This window comes from Ammospiza nelsoni, chromosome 21 (genome assembly GCF_027579445.1).
Source record: "Ammospiza nelsoni isolate bAmmNel1 chromosome 21, bAmmNel1.pri, whole genome shotgun sequence".
Taxonomy (NCBI): Eukaryota; Metazoa; Chordata; class Aves; order Passeriformes; family Passerellidae; genus Ammospiza; species Ammospiza nelsoni.
The window spans coordinates 6,102,254-6,115,769 of NC_080653.1; the positions used below are offsets into that span (position 1 = coordinate 6,102,254).

Here is a 13,516-nt window from a genome sequence, read left to right on the forward strand (position 1 = left end):
AGCACTGGCTGATGAGCCAGGACAAAGCCAGTCCTGGGAGTGTCACAGATCCGGCATGGTTTGGGTGGGAAGGGAGCTCAGCGCTCTGCTGAACCGGAGCGGGATGGGACAGCCGGGACAGGGATGGAGAACCGGAATGGGATGGGACAGCCGGGATGGGGCAGCCGGGACGGGAAGGGAACCGGAGCGGGATGGCGAAGGGAAATCTCAGCGGGTTGGAACAGCCGGACGGGGATGTGACAGCCGGACCGGGGATGGGGCAGCCGGGACGGAGAAGGGGAACCGGAGCGGGACGGGACAGCCGGAACGGGGATGGGAAGCCCCAGCGGGACGGGACAGCCGTGCCGGGGAAGAGCAGCGGCCCGGGCCCTTCCGCCGGCGGCAGGAAGCAGGAAGGGAGCGGGCAGGGCTGCGGGGAGCCCGGGCGGTGGGTGACCCTTGTGCGGCTCTGATGGACGTGGCTCGGGATGCAGGGTCCCCTTGGCCCCGGAGGGAGTCCCCCCGCTCTGTGCTCCCCCATCCCCAGCGCAGAGATGTCTCCGTGCAGGATTTTGGGCTGTTTGTCCCCAAAGAATTAATTACCCACCCATCCCAAACACAACTTGGGTGGCTTCTCCCCGGCTTGGGGGGCAGGCGCCATCCGTGGCTCAGTGTTGGACCTGGCAGTGCAGGGCTGAGGGTTGGAACTGATGATCTTGGATGTCTTTTCCAGCCTTAATGATGCTATGAATTCCACTCTCCATCTCCTCCGCAGGTCTCTGCTCTTCTCCCTCCCTCCCCGTGGAGATGGTGGTGCTGCGGGCCGGGCTCTGCCCTGGCCTCACTGAGGACATAATCCAGCTTCTCAGGGACAATGGCATCAGGACGGGTAACAGGGTGGCATCGGGGGCTCGCCTTGGGGAACATTATCCCCTGTGAATTTGGTAGAACTGTGTCATCCCATATCCTGGGGAGGGTGGTGGTGGAATATCCTTCTGTGTCCTCCTTACTGGATTTCTTCTGGGTCCTTCTGGGTGGATACTGTGAGTAAAGGCTTCTCCAAAGGAGCAGGAGAGTGTAAGGATGTGGTAAGAGATCCCTGCAGAGGCTTATTGAAAATTGATAAATTCTGGCATTTTTATGGTATTTCAGGAAGGCTTGTACAGTTTTCCCTCTGAAAAACGCCCAGCTTCCTGGAATGCTGCACCCTGGGCACCTCCTGCCCTTAGAGGGAAGGAAAAGGCGGTGGGCAGCTCTTGAGCAAAACAGGGAAAATTTTTACCAGCTTTTCTCCCTACTCTGTTTTGCAAGAAACGATTTGTTCTGTGATGAGTGATGGGGAAACTCAGAGGACAAACTCCTCCACTCACAGCGTTGACAGAGGATCAGCTTTTTGGGATCAGCTGCCTTGTCCCTGCACAATCCCACAGCTCCCCAGAGGGCACAGCCACTTTGCTTGTTGGTGCAGGTTTTGTCTAAGCTGGTTGTCTTCTGGTGTTTGCAGTCTGACCATGTTTGCCTTCCAACCTCTCGTCTCCTTTGTATTATTTGCAGTGGTGGACTTTGTGTCGTCAGACCTGGAGGATGTTGCCCAAAAGTGTTCCCTGTCTTACAAGGTAGAAGGTTCTCCTCCTAACTCCTGGTGCATTAACCAGGGAGCTCAGAGCTGTTTGGACAAGGATGGGCTTGGTCCTGGGAAGGTTTTGGGGCCTTTCTGCAGCAGCTGGGCTGTTGATCACATTTCCAGACGTGCCTCTGCCCCCAGGCGCTGGTCGCAGTCAGACGTGTGCTCCTGGCCCAGTTCTCTGCCTTCCCTGCCAACGGAGCTGACCTCTACGAGGAGCTCAAGAGCTCCACTGCCATCCTGCCCACTGGCAGCCCAAGGTGGGCACCTCACCAGCTCTGCCTGGGGCTGGCTTTGCTGCACAAGGCTGTGGTTGCCAGCACAAGCTGTGAATTTCATTCTCCAAACCGTCCCCATGTGCTTGTGTGCATTTGGGAAGGGGACTTTAAGCACAAATATCTGGGGACTGCTGCCTGCTGGTGCCCCTGCCATTCTGGGTGAAGGGGTGTTGGTAATCCCTCCTTGTGTCTATCCCACAGCCTGGACCAGCTGTTGGACTCAGGGCTGTACACAGGGGAAGTGATGGAGCTCATGGGAGCACCAGGCACTGGGAAGACACAGGTGAGTGGGTGGAGGACAGGGGAGAGGACATGGGGTGAAGATGTCCCACAGAGAGACATGTGAGGGCTGGCTGACACCCTGTCCCTGTGCCCCAGGTGTGCCTGGGCATTGCAGCCAGTGTGTCCCTGGGGCTCAAGCAGCACGTTCTGTTTCTCGACTCCACGGGAGGTTTCACTGCTTCCCGTCTCTACCAGATGCTCCAAGCCCAGACAGAGGATGAGGAAGAGCAGGCAAGTTCCCTGGATCTGGTCCCTCTGCTTGCTCTGAAACTCGTTTTATTCATTTGCCTACCAGAAACCCCAGAGATGGTTTGTCTTTCTCTGCCTTTGTCCTCATGGGCTTTCTTGAGTCCCCACGTTTCCTTCCATGGTCTGGTGGGTGCCATGCTCATGACAGACTCTGCTCTTTGTTTTTGTTTTTTTTTTGGAGAAGGGAGGGACTTGCAGGACTTGCAGGACTTTGCTCCCTGAGCTCAGTCCATGTTGCTTTTCCATCAGTGCAATGGAGGCAGTGGTGTTAATGGGGTGGAGGCAAATGTGGAAGAATAAGGGTCTGTGGCATGGTGTGAGTGCAGAGAGCTGGGAAAGGAGGAATAGGACAAATCCTGGGGCAGGAGGAATGGGATAAATCCTGGGGCAGCAGGAATATGACAAATCCTGAGGCAGGAGGAGCAGGACAAATCCTGGGGCAGGAGGAATAGGATAAATCCTGGGCCAGGAGGAATAGGACAAATCCTGGCAAACTGAGGCTGTTTTTGTGCTGCAGCTGGAGGCTCTGCAGCGGGTGCAGGTACAACGTGTGTTCAATATCTACGAGGTGCTGAGAGCCTTGCAGGAGCTGAGGGATCACCTCTCCCAGCAGGTAGGAGCGAGCCTTGGGGCCCCTGTCCCCTCCCCAGAGCTGCAGGGAGGGCAGCAGGGCTTGTGTGCCTGACAGGAGATTCCAGACTGCCTCATCCTGGGGTTGTTGGATCCTCTGTGCAGCTCACAGCCTCCAGGACTGCTGGATTTGTGACTCCACCTTGCACCTGGTGCCTCCTTGCAGGTGCTGAGCTCCGTGGGACCTCTCAAGGTGGTGGTGCTGGACTCGGTGTCGGCTGTGATTTACCCTCTGCTGGGTGGCAGGCAGTCAGAGGGTGAGCTGGGGCACTGGGTGGGCTGTGGTTGGAATGGGGCTGGGGCAGCACAGATCTGGATGTGACTGTGATTTACCCTCTGCTGGATGAGCTGGGGCACTGGGTGAGCTGTGCTTGGAATGGGGCTGGGGCAGCACAGATCTGGATGTGACTGCTCCCAGTTTTTCCCTTGGGATTGGATAAAAGGGGAGTGTTAGCAGTGTTAGCAGCAAACACTCCAGCTGCCTGTGAACACCCATGGCAGTGGTCTGAAACCCATCCAGGGGAGGCACTGAACTCTCTGCCCATAAATGAAAACTTTTCTTACAGTGTCAGAAGTACATCATGGCACAGTTTGCAGAGCTCCTCTGAGGCTCTTTCTCCCAGAAAGGACCATAAATGCCAAGGAGCCCTCTCAAACACCTCCCAGAGGGTCTTGCACAGCCGGGTGGCAGCCAGTGCTGTCACAGGAGGTCCCCTCAACAGCTGTGGGCTGTAGGAAAATGCAGCTGTGAGCTGGGGGGATGGGTCCTGTGCCTGCTAAATCAACCTGGCCTGCTTTGTCTGGAGCTCCTGGTGCTTTTGTAAGATTTTTGACCTTCTAAGATAGGAAAGGATGGGGAATGGTCCAGTGAAGGTGTCCATGAACACAAGTGCTGGCCCTGAATCCAGTGCTGATGCAAATCCAGATGTCAGCTGCTTCAGGGTGCCCTTTGGGGGCTGATCCCTGACAGCCAGATGCTTTGTCCTGCTCCAGGTCTGGCCCTCATGATGCAGCTCTCCAGGGAGCTGAAGATCCTGGCCAGGGAGTTCAGCCTTGCTGTTGTGGTGAGTGTTGCTGTGCTTTGTCCTTCCTGTGCTGGTGTGTGGAGAGGAGCCATGGGGAGGCTCTGGAGCCTGTGGGAGAGGAAACCAAAGACCTGAACCCCCCAGTGCACTGCTGCCTGACATCACTGCTGCCTGCAGATCTCTTGTTCCAAGCATGAGGCAGGACCTGGGCTGACCTGCTGCCTCCTGCTCTTGCTGTCCTCAGCCATTCCCTGGGTTGAGCCAGGCAGAGTTAAGTCCAGGCAGGTTGAAAGGCTGGTTGTGTTTATTTTTGATACAGCACCATTCATTTAAGGGGCTGGCCAGCTTCCTGGGTAACCTCTTGGTCACCTTGCAGGAGCTGCAGGGCATTGCATCATCCCACAGGAGCTGCCAAGGGCCCTGCTCTAGCCTTGCCCAGCTCTTGGCCAATGCACCAGACAGGTGGTGGGACCACAGTTGATGTGTCTGAGCAGGGAAGACCACACCAGAAGATGGTGGGTGGTCAGCTGAGCCTGGCACTCTTTCTTCTTGTCATGGTGATAGCCTTGGTACCTTCCTTGAGAGAGAAATGAGGCTTTCCTTATCCTCAGGAAGCCTTCACTGGCTCACTAAACAGCACAAAAATGTCTTTCCTACATGTTTGTGCTGCAGGTGACCAACCAGGTGACAAGGGACAGCAGCAGTGGCCCACTGAAGCCAGCCCTTGGCCGCTCCTGGAGTTTCGTGCCCAGCACCCGGGTGCTGCTGGAGAGCAGAGAGGGGCCCTGGGAGAGATCCAGCACACAGCGGGCAGCTTCCCTGGCAAAGTCACCCCGGCAGGTGAGGCTGCATCCATCCATGAATCCATCCATGAATACATGAATCCATCTATGAATCCATCCATGAATCCATAAATCCATGAATCCATCCATCCATCTATCCATCCATCCATGAATCCATAAATCCATGAATCCATCCATCTATCCATCCATCCATGAATCCATAAATCCATGAATCCATAAATCCATGAATCCATCCATGAATCCATAAATCCATGAATCCATCCATGAATCCATCCATCCATTCCATGAATCCATCCATGAATCCATAAATCCATGAATCCATCCATGAATCAATCCATCCATCTATCCATCCATCCATCCATCCATCCATCCATCCATCCATCCATCCATCCATCCATCCATGAATCCAGACACACCTTGGCCCAAAGAGTGAAAACAACTCCCAGCAGAATCCAAAGGAACAATCACCTGTGGGTAAACAATCTCCAAACACATTCCACATGAGCACAGCACAGGAGAAGCAAATGAGACAAGAATTGTTTTCCTTTTCTCTGAGGCTTCTCAGCTTCCCAGGAGAAAAACCCTGGGTGAAGGGATTTTTTCAGAGAATGTGGATGGCACATGGCACCACTTCCAATCCAGGTCTCTGTGTTGCTGGTGTTGGTTTCACTCTCCTGCTGGTGTGTGGGCAGTGAGGGTCCTGTGGACATGGCTCTGACACCTTCAGAGGTGACTTCAGCTTGAGGCCTGCCTGTGCACAGGCAGCACGATACAGAGGTCTCCTTGAGCCAGGTCTTATGAGCTCTTGGAGATCTGTGTCACACCTGAGACAGCTCAGCCACCTCAGATGGCATAAAATCAGGAGGATGGCTTCTGTGACTGTGCTGGAAACAGAAAAGTTTTATTAAAAGGCAAAATAACAAAGCTCTTTACAGAGAAAAACCGAGCCAGGGGCAAGAGGTTCTTGCTCCTGGTGAAACACCTCACAAAAATTCCTTTTGTTCTCTTCTTTTTCTAGTAAATTGTTTAGGTGGGATTTTTTGGCTCTTGTCCAATTGGCTATCCTTAAGTTTGAGGTGAAGTCCCCAAGATCCTATGAGGTGCCTTTTTACCTAATTGAGGACAGAAACTTCTGGGCTTTTTCCCTTTTTAAGGAGACAAAGGATAATTTGGTCACTCCATCAACAGAGGGCACATTCCTACCTCAGCACTGCCTGAGCCTCCTGGCTCTGAGCCTGCTCTGCTGCTTGATCCAAACTGATTTGGGTTTGGTGGTGTGCTAGGCTGTGAGATGCATCCTGGGTGTGCTGAATGCTGGTGTGTCTGGGGATGTCTCAGAGCAAGATGTCCTTTCTTTGCTAAATTGCATTGTCTGTTTGCATCTGTGCATTCAGCAGACCCAGTTAAAACAGGGGCACCAGCAGCTGGCAATCCTCAGGGGGGGTTAACTTAGGGGACTTTTGGCTCTGAGGCAGGAGATGGAGTGATGTGGAGTGCAGCAGTGTGAGGATGAGCTTTGCTCTGCTCCTCCTTGCAGCCAACAGGGATCCAGGTGGAGCTGGACATTGGGAATGGGGACGTGTTGGACCCGAGCCTGGTGACACCCACAGAGGGGCTCTGATGGGCTGGAACAGCAAATGCCACAAGGTTCAAGAGAGCTGCACCAAAGCAGGCAAGCACTGAAGGTTTTACAAGCTGGCTGAGAGTCCTGCAGCCCTGGGAAGGACCAACAAGAAAAATCTCTTGTTCTTCTGCCCTGTGGAAAAATGAAATGTGGGGTTCCTGGAGACCTGGACAGTCAGGGCAGGTCCTGTGCTCTGCTGCAGGCTTGTCTTCACCCCCAGAGTGCTCAGGTGGTGTTGGGGATCTGCTTGTCCCTGCCCAGCCCCACAACTCCCTGTCCTGGTTTAATTCCCCCCTGGCTCCCTGCCCTCAGGAGTTCTGATCATCCTTGGGCCCACAGTGGGCTTGGTTCAGAAATAAAAGACAAAAAAAAAAGCTGTTGCACATTGCTGTGGTTGTTGAGAGCTGGAATTCAGTTAATGACAGCTGCTCTGAGCTTAATTAAAATGTTGAGCAGGCCTGGGCTGCTGATGAGCAGGGACTTAATGAGATGCTTGATCTTCCCTTCTCCCCAGAGGAACCCTGTGGGGACCTGCTGGTGTTTGTGGGGCACAGCTGGGCTGTGCAAAGGCTTGCTGATAACTGATGGAGGCTCTGATCTGGCTCAGCTCAGGCAGATGGGTCCTGGCTGGCACCAGCTGGATGCTCAAGGACCTACTCAATTGCATGTGGTGATGTTTAAAATAATCTTGCCCTGCTCCAGTGCTTCCCAGCTGCTCTTGTGTGCTCTTGGCAACCTTTCCTGAGGAGAGGGGAGGCTTGGATGTGGAGTTTCCTCTTGATCCCAGATGTCTCAGATGCCCTCAGTTTAAGAGACTCCTTGGCAGGTGAGCTGAGCCATGGTTTGCACTTCGAGGCAGCTGATGGAGAATTTGGGGGCTGGGGTTAATTAGGCCATGCTCATTAAACTAATCACACAGCAGCACAGCTGCTGGAGCCCTCTAAGGCTGTGCTTGGCACATTAAATACATATTTCTTACTGAAAACTTTTAAAATTGTGTATTTATTTGCATTTCTGGGCTCTCCAGGCTCAGGAGGGGAGGTTTGGCTGTGGGGATTGCAGCCTGGTGGTTGGGGTGAGGAGGAAGAGGATGATTTTCCTGTCTGCTGGAGACTGTGCTGACGTGGCTGGAATTTAAAAGCAGAAATTTACCTTATTAGCTAATTTCTTGTGAGTTAATTCCTTGCCAGCTCCTGTTTTGGAGCTGTGGATGAAGGGGTGGTGCACACACATTTTAATTCCTAATTTACCTCTCTGCCTCAGGTTCTGCAGGGGAAGCAAAGCTCTTGTGGGGCAGGGAAGAGCCAAATAGAAACCTCTGGGGTTATATTTGAACCAAGAGGGCTTTCCAGATGTTTCCTTCCCCTCACCAGCAGGATGAGAAGAGGAACAAAATGCTCTGAACCCTCGTTAGAGACAGCGTGAGACCAACCACGTGTGCATCCTCCCTGTGACCCCTGAGAGATCCAGGAGGGATTCCAGCCTTGCCCTCAGTCACCAGGGAGCCACAGGGAGGTGACCCAACAGGGACAGTGCCACTGTGGCAGGACAGGTGATGGGGTGAGCTCTGGGCTCCCTCAGAGCTGCCCACCCCAGCTTCCATTGCCATAATCCTGATTTTCTCTCCTTGGCATCCAGCTAATTGCAGCTGTGGGAGTTTTTTTTCCCTTTTGGGAAACATTTGGGGCCTGGCTGGGTTTTGTGTGGGAGCTTTTCTGCTCCCAGGTGTGCTCTGAGGTCACAGGGGTGTGCTGAATTTCTGTCACTGTGCTGCTGGCTGTTTCACAGTGTGGGGACAGCAGGAGAATTCTGAGAATCTCTTTCCCCATCTGGAAAAACCTGACTTCCTGCTCAAGCTGATTTGCCCTAAATTTGCATAGTAAAATCAGGCTTGAAGGAGTTTCTGACCAAAATATCCTCCTTCAGCCTTTCCCCTCCATGCTCAGACAGGCCCTCCTGCAGCTCTGTAATGGAGAGATCAGGATGTTCTTTTTCCCTGCTTCTTCCCAATGCCCAAAACAGCTGGAAAACCTCTGGAAAGGCTTGGAGCAGGGCAGGGAATCCCATCCCAGGGCAGGCAGGGCACCTCTCACTCTGGGCAGCAGGGATGCCTTTTGGAACTAAGGGCTTATTTATCCTTATGTACATATTTTTATACATATATATATATATTTGTACATAAAATACACACATAAAAACATATATATATATATATATATATATATATATATATATATATATTTGTATATAAAATACACATATAAATGTGGTTTTACATGGATTGTGTGCATGTGTGTGTGTGTGTATGTATGGGCTGTGTGTCCATGTCTCTGTGAGTCTGTATCTCAGTGTAAGAGGACAGGAGTCTCAAGCTGTGCCAAGGGAGGTTCAGGTTGGACATTAGGAGGAAGAAAAGGTGATTATGAGATGTTTTCCGTGCCGATTGATTCTGTGATCTCTCAGTGTATTCTCCCTTCCCGTGTGCACCCAAGGGACTCCCCCAGCGCACAGGAACCCCGCAGTGTCCCTTCTTTCTTCCTTCTTCTTTTTCTTTTTTCTTCTTTCTTCTTCTTCTTCTTCTTGTACTTCTTTCTTCTTATTGTACTTCTTTCTTCTTCCTTTTCTTCCTTCTCCTTTCTCCTTTATCCTTTCTCCTTCTTTCTTTTCTTCCTTCTCCTTTCTCCTTCTTCTTTCTTTTCTTCCTTCCCCTTTTTCCTTCTTCTTTCTTTTCTTCCTTCTCCTTTTTCCTTCTTCTTTCTTTTCTTCCTTCTCCTTTTTCCTTCTTCTTTCTTTTCTTCCTTCTCCTTTTTCCTTCTTCTTTCTTTTCTTCCTTCTCCTTTTTCCTTCTTCTTTCTTTTCTTCCTTCTCCTTTTTCCTTCTTCTTTCTTTTCTTCCTTCTCCTTTTTCCTTCTTCTTTCTTTTCTTCCTTCTCCTTTTTCCTTCTTCTTTCTTTTCTTCCTTCTCCTTTTTCTTCTTTCTTTTCTTCCTTCTCCTTTTTCTTCTTTCTTTTCTTCCTTCTCCTTTTTCTTCTTTCTTTTCTTCCTTCTCCTTTTTCTTCTTTCTTTTCTTCCTTCCCCTTTTTCCTTCTTCTTTCTTTTCTTCCTTCTCCTTTTTCCTTCTTCTTTCTTTTCTTCCTTCTCCTTTTTCTTCTTTCTTTTCTTCCTTCTCCTTTTTCTTCTTTCTTTTCTTCCTTCTCCTTTCTCCTTCTTCTTTTCTCCCTTCTTCTTCTTCTTTCTTCTTCTATTTCCTTCTTCTTCCTTCTTTCTTCTTCTTCCCCCTCCCACCTGCCCGCGGCGGGTCTCGAACCCGCGGTTCCCGCACCGCGGAGTCCTCCCGGCCGCCAGGGGGCGCCGCTGCCCCGCCCGGCTGCCCTGGGGCCGCTCCGTGCCCCGCGGGCAGTTGCCATAGCGCCGCCGCCGCCGAGCGCAGGCACCGGGACGGGACCGCCCGCTCCAGGCCCGCCGGCCCCGCCGCCACCCGGGACGCGGCGCCTCAGGGGCGAGGTGAGGCGGCTGCGGCGCTGCTGGGCTCGGGGGGCTGCAGGTGTGAGGGGAGTGCGGGGCTGACAGCGTGTGGGGGGGAGCGGGCAGGTTCGGGGTGTGTGTGTGGAGCTCTGGGGTGCAGAGGGGGCTGGCAGGTTTGGGGGCAGTGTTTGAAGGTTTTGGGGTGTGGGGCAGTGAGGACGCTGCTGGAGTTGGGGGTGTGTGTGAGGGTTTTAGGGTGTGGGGCAATGGGGCTGCCAGGGTAGAGAAGGGTGGATGGGGTAGGGGAAGGGGGGCAGGTAAATGTGGGGTCCATGAGATGTCACTGAGGGTTATTTAGGAGCTGTAATGGCCCTGGATTGTTGGTGAGTGTAGGGGAACGGGGGAAGGGGGCTGCTGCAGCACCTGGGTTTGTTTTGGGGTGATGGGTTCCCTCACAGTGTTTCCCTAATGAGGGGGACTCTGGTGCAGCCTCTTTTTTCATGTTTAAGGGTGGTGATGAGTAACTCTTCCCTTCCTGAGTTCTGCTCCCAAAGGGCCTCTCTGGGGTTTAGGAGGTTATTCTGCTCAAATTGCTATGAGAGCTGAGGAATTCTGGATAAGCACCAGCCTTCTCTAGAGCTCTCTGCTTAAATTATTGTCTCTCTGCATTTTAGCATGCCCAAAGTGTAATTTGGTGTTAAGGACCCAAATAATTTCCTTCTCTGCTCAAAACTGGGGGCGTGCTGCAAAGTGAAAGCTGAGCAAGTCCGTCCTTTGCTGCAGAAAGCAAAAGTTGTTGAGAAAATAAAAGTCCTCGAGTGTCCTTCTGAGCAGTTTGTTCCTGTAAGCAGGTCAAGGTGTTTCCTGTGGGGGAAATATTGACTCATCCTCGGGTTTCTCAGCAGTATTTTGATGTCTGCAGGTTAATAAATGTCAGCTCTGCAGCGAGAGCAAAGCCCTGCCTGGGTCTCCTCCGGTGAAAAGGCTGAGGATGGACAAGGCTCAGTGTTTGACCCTGTGATAAAGAAGCAGAAAAAACTCAGGTGTTTTCCAGCCCTGCAAGGACAGCTGGGCGTGCTCAGCCAGGCACAGCATTACAGGTAGATAGGAAGGGTTTAATTTTCTCCTGCTTGCATTAAGCTGTGCTCAGGGTAATGTTTAATTGGCTGAGGCAGAAGGGGTTTATTTGTGTGTTTCAGTTGAGCTCGCTTCCTCCTCTCTGACACACAGCCTGTCTGCTGTGGGGAGCACAGGATGCAGGCTCAGATCTTGGTTTGGGGAGTTGCTCCACAGCAGTGCAGGGACCTGGGGCACTTTCCTGTCCTTTCTGACCTCACTGTGGAGCTGGTGAAGAGCTTGGTGAATCTTCAAGGACCTTTTTTAGCTCTCCGTTTTATTAGGATGGGAGATGATGGGTGCCTTTTAAGTTGGTATTTTATTGTGTTTACGCTCTGGTGGGTTGTATTTCAACACTTCCAAGCTCAGATTTTGAGACAGATGATCAGTAAAGCATGCACATGATTGCATAAACAAAAATAGTTTTAATCCTTTGTTTTCCCACTGTCCCCTCATTTTTCCAGAGCTGAGGAATGGAACAGAAAGCTGTGATGAGCTTTAAATGTTTCCTACAATTCCAGATCCTTGGTTAACCTACCTCCACCCATCAAATACTGAATTTCCTTAACTCTTTTGTGCTCCACAGCAGTGCAAGGACCTGGGGCACTTTCCTGTCCTTTCTGACCTCACTGTGGAGCTGGGGAAGAGCTTGGTGGATTTTCAATGACCTTTTTAGCTCTCCATATGATTAGGATAAGAGGTGATGGGTGCATTTTCAGTTGGTGCATTTTAAGTTGGTATTTTATTGTGTTTACACTCTGTTAGGTTGTATTTCAACACTTCCAAGCTCAGATTTTAAGATAGATGATCATTAAGGCATGTACATGATTGCATAAACAAAAAAGAGTCTTAATCCTTTGTTTTCCCACTGTCCCCTCATTTTTCCAGAATTGAAAAATGGAGCAGAAAGCTGTGATGAGCTTTAAATGTTTCCTACAATTCCAGATCCTTGGTTAACCTACCTCCACCCATCAAATACTGAATTTCCTTAACTCCTTTGTGCCCACAGTGATGGAGAGGGGGATCTTACAGTCCTTCTCTGTAATCACCGTTGGTTTTGGTGGCACAACTGGGTCTAATGAACCAACACAATCACCTCTGGCTGTTGTGTTTCCCATTTGGGGCTGGGAATCCTGGAGCAGGCTTACCCAGCTCAGCACTCTGTGCCTGCACATCCACTCAGCTGCAGCCACTGAGCTTTTAATTAAAGGCTGATTGCCCTGACAGTGGTGCTCATGGGTTAATGCTTAATTGCTCAGGTTTTTGCTGAATTTGGGATAGTTTTGGAGTCATCACCTCAGTGCTGTGTTTAATTGTAGGGTAGAAAAAGTAGGATGGCTTGCAGTGAGGCTCAGCCTTTCTCACTGGCAGGTACCATGTGATTTGGCTCCTGAAATGAGAGCTGAATGCCCTGCTCTGCACTGAGAGCACAAAGGAATCAAAAATGTGACTTTTTGGGAGGTTAGTGGTCACTAGTTGAGTTTGTGACTGAATCTGTCTTCTTCACATCTTCAGTTTTCTGTTTACTGCTGTTTACTTTAGCGTGGGTTTGTGTTGTTTTGTTTGTTTGTTAAATGCTGTAATTTTCACTTCTTGTGCAACTTTGCACCACAGTTTGTTGTTAGCAACAACAGAGATTGTAAACTCTTCAATTAGGCTGCAGCAGAGCTGAGCTGAGCTGCCAGTGCTGTTATTAAACCTGCAGCTTGGACTTTGAACCAGTTTTTGCCTGGAGGGGTGGGAGCAGATTTCCATGGGGTGTCTGCTCAGAGGGGCAGGGAGCTGGGCAGGCTGTGTGTGAGCCAGCCCTGCAGTTTGTGTCCTCAGGTCTGCCTGGTAAAATGCTCTCTTCATCACCTGGGCTGTGTTGGTGTCACTGTAAGAAAAATGGTGTTTAATTAGGGTTAGGCTGCTTTGCTGTCCCTTCTAGTGGGTTTTCAGAGGATATGGAATCACAGAGTGGATTGGTTTGGGAGGACCTTAAGGATCACCTAATTAAAGATCCCCTGGCTCCATCTCTTCTCCAGACTTTCTGACCAGTCCTGATCTGAAGATAAGAAATCAAAATGCATTGAACCAAATGCTTGTGCTTAATGAAACACGCTGTGGGCAGCAGGATAATGAGAGCTGCAGAGAACTGTGTGCATGTGGGCCTTTTTTGGGCACAGCTGGGCAGGGAGAGGGGACCTTGGGCACTTCAGAGGAATTGGTTCTTCTCTCCAGTCCCAGCTCTGACTGCAGCCGTGCCCAGCTGTCCCTGGATGATGCTGGAGTGGTGCAGCCAGAGCCCTGCTGAGGTCTGTGTTGCTGCTGTTCCCTGCCTGTGCCTTGTGCTCTGCACTCCCGTGGATTCACCTGGTGCAGATTTCCCCCAGCCCTGCCCTGATGCCCACTGTGGAACCCCGGCCTGGCTCCTGCTCCCCAGAGTGATTCCAGTCATTA

At 51.3% G+C, this 13,516-nt stretch overlaps 3 protein-coding genes across 6 annotated transcripts in view; all 3 read left to right on the forward strand.

The window, feature by feature from the left end:
* Positions 1-13,516, forward strand: part of TAF15 (TATA-box binding protein associated factor 15) — a 504,826-nt gene that overhangs the window by 170,412 nt on the left and 320,898 nt on the right. The window lies entirely within an intron of this gene.
* Positions 195-6,859, forward strand: RAD51D (RAD51 paralog D). 2 transcript variants are annotated; one of them, XM_059487020.1, is made up of 11 exons: positions 195-214; positions 755-868; positions 1,534-1,595; positions 1,745-1,863; positions 2,083-2,164; positions 2,260-2,394; positions 2,930-3,025; positions 3,209-3,299; positions 4,036-4,106; positions 4,740-4,907; positions 6,408-6,859. In XM_059487020.1, exons 2-11 carry the CDS (start codon positions 787-789, stop codon positions 6,489-6,491), a joined length of 990 nt encoding a protein of 329 aa, XP_059343003.1. In that variant the 5' UTR covers positions 195-214; positions 755-786; the 3' UTR covers positions 6,492-6,859. The 2 variants fall into 2 exon arrangements, with proteins under 2 accessions (XP_059343003.1, XP_059343002.1); XM_059487019.1 differs by lacking the exon at positions 195-214 and adding an exon at positions 404-427.
* RFFL (ring finger and FYVE like domain containing E3 ubiquitin protein ligase) overlaps positions 9,902-13,516 on the forward strand; it is a 31,381-nt gene continuing 27,766 nt past the window's right edge. For 2 of the 3 annotated variants that reach the window (XM_059486936.1, XM_059486930.1), the window contains exon 1: positions 9,902-9,997. The gene's annotated coding sequence lies outside the window, so the exon portion shown is untranslated. Of the gene's footprint in view, positions 9,998-12,403; positions 12,536-13,516 lie in introns of those variants that run through there. The other variant, XM_059486934.1, reaches the window with a different exon arrangement.